The sequence below is a fragment of the Aplysia californica genome, unplaced genomic scaffold (genome assembly GCF_000002075.1).
Source record: "Aplysia californica isolate F4 #8 unplaced genomic scaffold, AplCal3.0 scaffold00418, whole genome shotgun sequence".
NCBI lineage: Eukaryota > Metazoa > Mollusca > Gastropoda > Aplysiida > Aplysiidae > Aplysia > Aplysia californica.
In genome coordinates, this window is record NW_004797688.1 from 610,846 (window position 1) to 614,442 (window position 3,597).

Consider the following 3,597-nt stretch of genomic DNA (forward strand, 5'->3'; position numbering starts at 1 on the left):
CTCCCCAAAAAGCCCCACCACCAACAAACAAAAAAAAGTTATTGTACATCATATCCTCTGCCTCTACAGTCTCTTTCATGGCTTTTACAAGCGTAAGTATTGTGTGATTTTAGGAGGCCCTGGTTTTTCGTTTGAATCAAGCTAGTATGAAAATAGAGTGTTTTTCAGTTTATGGTCCTACTCTTTTTCGGGGTATCAAGAATCAGAACTCTTCAGTATCAGTTCCACGATCTGGTGGGAGTATCCTCAGTGCATGAGTCTGAGGCCAGGTTCGCAACAAGTACCAGATTTCCGTTAAATAAAAAATAAAATTTTGGACTGGATTAGGGGCCACCATGTTAAAAGGAAACTCAGAATAGAAAACATTAAGTTAAGTTGTGCGTAACCTGTAAAGCAAAATGGACGTAGCCGAGAGAAGAGAGGAGGTGTAGAGGGACAGCGTACAGATCTATTAAGATTTTTTGTAAGGGTTCGTTCAGTTTTTGAGCAGTCAGCACAATTAAAATAATAGCTACAGGAGTGTAGAACCAAACAACTCCCGATGATGGGAGGGGGGGGGGGGTAATTATGGGGAAAACACAGAAGAATACAATAAGCACAGAATGAGTGAAATGAAGCACAACCGACAAAGAAACCCATAACAGTCTTGTCAAACTGAGGACAAATCTTGGATTGGACAGTTAGGCAAACAAATATTACTTCGATTTTTTTTTTAAAGCGAGAGACCCAGATCAGTATCGGTGTCAAAAGGTTGGGGAGTCTGGCCAGTACTTAAAGGCGAATACTTGGTTGGGAAATCCCTTACTAGAACAGGAACAGGTGACATGTTGACTTGCTGCTCCTTGTATTGTCATATTTCTGGAACAATACATACATATCATATAATAATAATTATTATTATGTTTTTGATTCTGCGCCTTTTCTTTTTTAAATAGGTGCTTTCACACCCCATCGACACAATTTAGATCATTTAGGAGGCAGGCTTCGAATCATGCCGTCCTGGGCTCCAGAGGAATGCAACGTCCGAGCAGAAAGACCAAGACACTTATGATTTTTTTTTAATGTTCTCGCCACTCGGGAATCGAAATCAAGTCTACTGCGTGCGACATCGAAGCGCCTGATCGCTACACTATAGACTTCGGTTGCACTTCGATCGGTGAAGTTCAATTTGAAAAAAAAGACACAAAGCCAAATTTTAATATAATGTTGAAGGCAAATCAGTGAAATAATAAGAGTCAGAACAACCCCGGATTTTGTTTGTTTGTGTATCAATCGTTTATTGAACATTACGTTAGACAGAAGCTGTGTGCCAACATTCTGAATTTACAAAAGTCACACCCAACGTAAAACGAAAACTACTAGTTTTCACAAGAACGGAAAAAGAAAAGCACGGCCATACAAACAATACAATACTGAAAGCCAAGTTAAGACACATTGACGATTATTGCTGCAGCGTACGTAGTATAAATAACGCCGTTACAAGTAAGCGTTGTCTCGTTGTCTGAACAACGAAAACGGCAAGACAACTTTGCAAGTATACATTGTAGATATTTATATGCATTCACGATAATGACTATAGTCGTAACAGTGAAGGAACTTATTTCGATTTATTATGATTGTCATTCGATTCGTTTTCAACATAATCAGAATTGAAGTGGGCTTTCGTAGATGTATAATTGGCAATGAGAGTTATAGTGGATATTTTGAGTACCATGGTGATCTCCTGCACCCTCAGCGGTTAATCTAGATAATATACTGAGTATTATGTATCACTGGGATTTCAAATCTAGGTGATTTTCTCTGTGGATATTTTCAGACTAAGAGCTACTATCACTAACGATTTAAAATTGTCTCAGATTCAATTGTGTGTGTGTGTATGTGTGTGTGTGTGTGTGTGTGTGTGTGTGTGTGTGTGTGTGTGTGTGTGTTTTTGGGTGAACATTCACCTGTCGACGAGTACGTGTATGTATATATCTAAATGATGAAACCATTTTCTTTCACTGTGTGCAGATACGGTCTTTACTTTTTTAAAAGCATGTGTCCAGAAAAGGCGGAGGAAAAGCGAACAGAATTTGATTTATTGCAAATATCGGTTATGAACACGTTGAGGTGTCTGAAGGACTCCCAGAACGAACAATTGTTCTTTATTAGCTATATCGATATTTACACTATATTCAGTTGAGCTTACCAACTGAAGGATGAGTTGTTCATTTCCGAGAATTTAATGTCGGAAACGACCTTTTATTCCTCATGAAAACTTTGACAGAGCTCGTAATGTACAGTGCTAACTCTTACTCTCGCCAGCTAGCATGTGAGGGAAAAGACAACTTTACACCGAACATAAATAGACTAGAAAGCTCTCTAAAATTCCTTTAGGTACGTTCTGTCACAGATGAGCCACTATTAATCTGAAGCTTCACATTTGACTTAAAATATGATGGCGTTAATATTTTACAAGAGTACCTAGCTCTAAATACTGATGTGGTAGACATAGTCAAGATCTGAGTTCACCAAACAATATAACAGTTCCTGAAACAGAAAAAATAATAACATTAATAATGAATGAGCATATTATCAATCAGCTGCACACCGAAGCCCGGAAGCTTCTAGTTCTGGCATATCCGGGGATCAACACCGTCTGGGCATGCGCAGGTACGACCTCCATTGGGTGAAGGTAAGCACAAGAACTTGCAGCCACCGTTGTTCAGGCTACACGAGTTCGATTCTGAGAATGGAAGGAAGTATTATTTATCATCTCCTGATAAGGTGACCTCTCTCTCTCTCTCTCTCTCTCTCTCTCTCTCTCTCTCTCTCTCTCTCTCTCTCTCTCTCTCTCTCTCTCTCTCTCGTATTTTCTGGGTCTATAAGACTCAATTCTTCTTTCTTTCTTCCTTTCGTCCTTCCTTTCTTTCCTTCTTTCCATTCCCCTTTGTATATTTCACTTATTTCTTGAGCACATAATAACATAATATACATATATTACAAAGTAGTCTAGAGGTACAATGCTTGTTTCTCACACCAAACTACGTGATTTGGTGTTGAGTTCTTTCACATAATGACAGATAATAAAGTATGAGGATAATTTTGAATTTGTACAGAAGAGAAAGAAGAAGAAAATGCGGCGAGTAGGCTAAAAGAGCAATATTCACAGTCATCGCACTTTCAAGTAACAAGATAAAAGGAACAAAACAGAAACAAATAAATAAATAAAACAAAAACAAACAAAAAACAACCCGATAACTCAAGAGCTGGGTATATGTACTCAACTAGACAAGAATGTCATCATAATTATGCATGGAATTTAAATTCGTCAAAAGGGAGCAGTACACCACAAACTGGTGACATATACAGGGTTAAATTATTTTCGTTCATAATGGAAATCAAGCAATAAGGTATGCTTTTGAAAAATATGTGGCAGAATGATGCCATGATGACTACATCTCGTTAGTAGGCTTATTTCATTCTCTACACAATAACGCAAATAACGGGAAAACGATCCGGTAAAGGCGAGACAATACATATTTGGTACTTTGTTTATCCGCTCACACACACACACACACACACACACACACACACACACACACACACACACACACA

General features: G+C 38.4%; 1 protein-coding gene across 1 annotated transcript in view; it reads right to left on the reverse strand.

Moving 5' to 3' along the window:
* Positions 1-1,251: 1,251 nt before the first annotated feature.
* The window catches only part of LOC101856280 (nidogen-1), a gene marked incomplete in the record, with an annotated part of 55,301 nt that continues 52,955 nt past the window's right edge, over positions 1,252-3,597 (reverse strand). Inside the window, 1 exon segment of the mRNA XM_005104399.3 lies at positions 1,252-2,725. Within this exon segment, the coding sequence (XP_005104456.2) occupies positions 2,607-2,725 (119 nt within the window).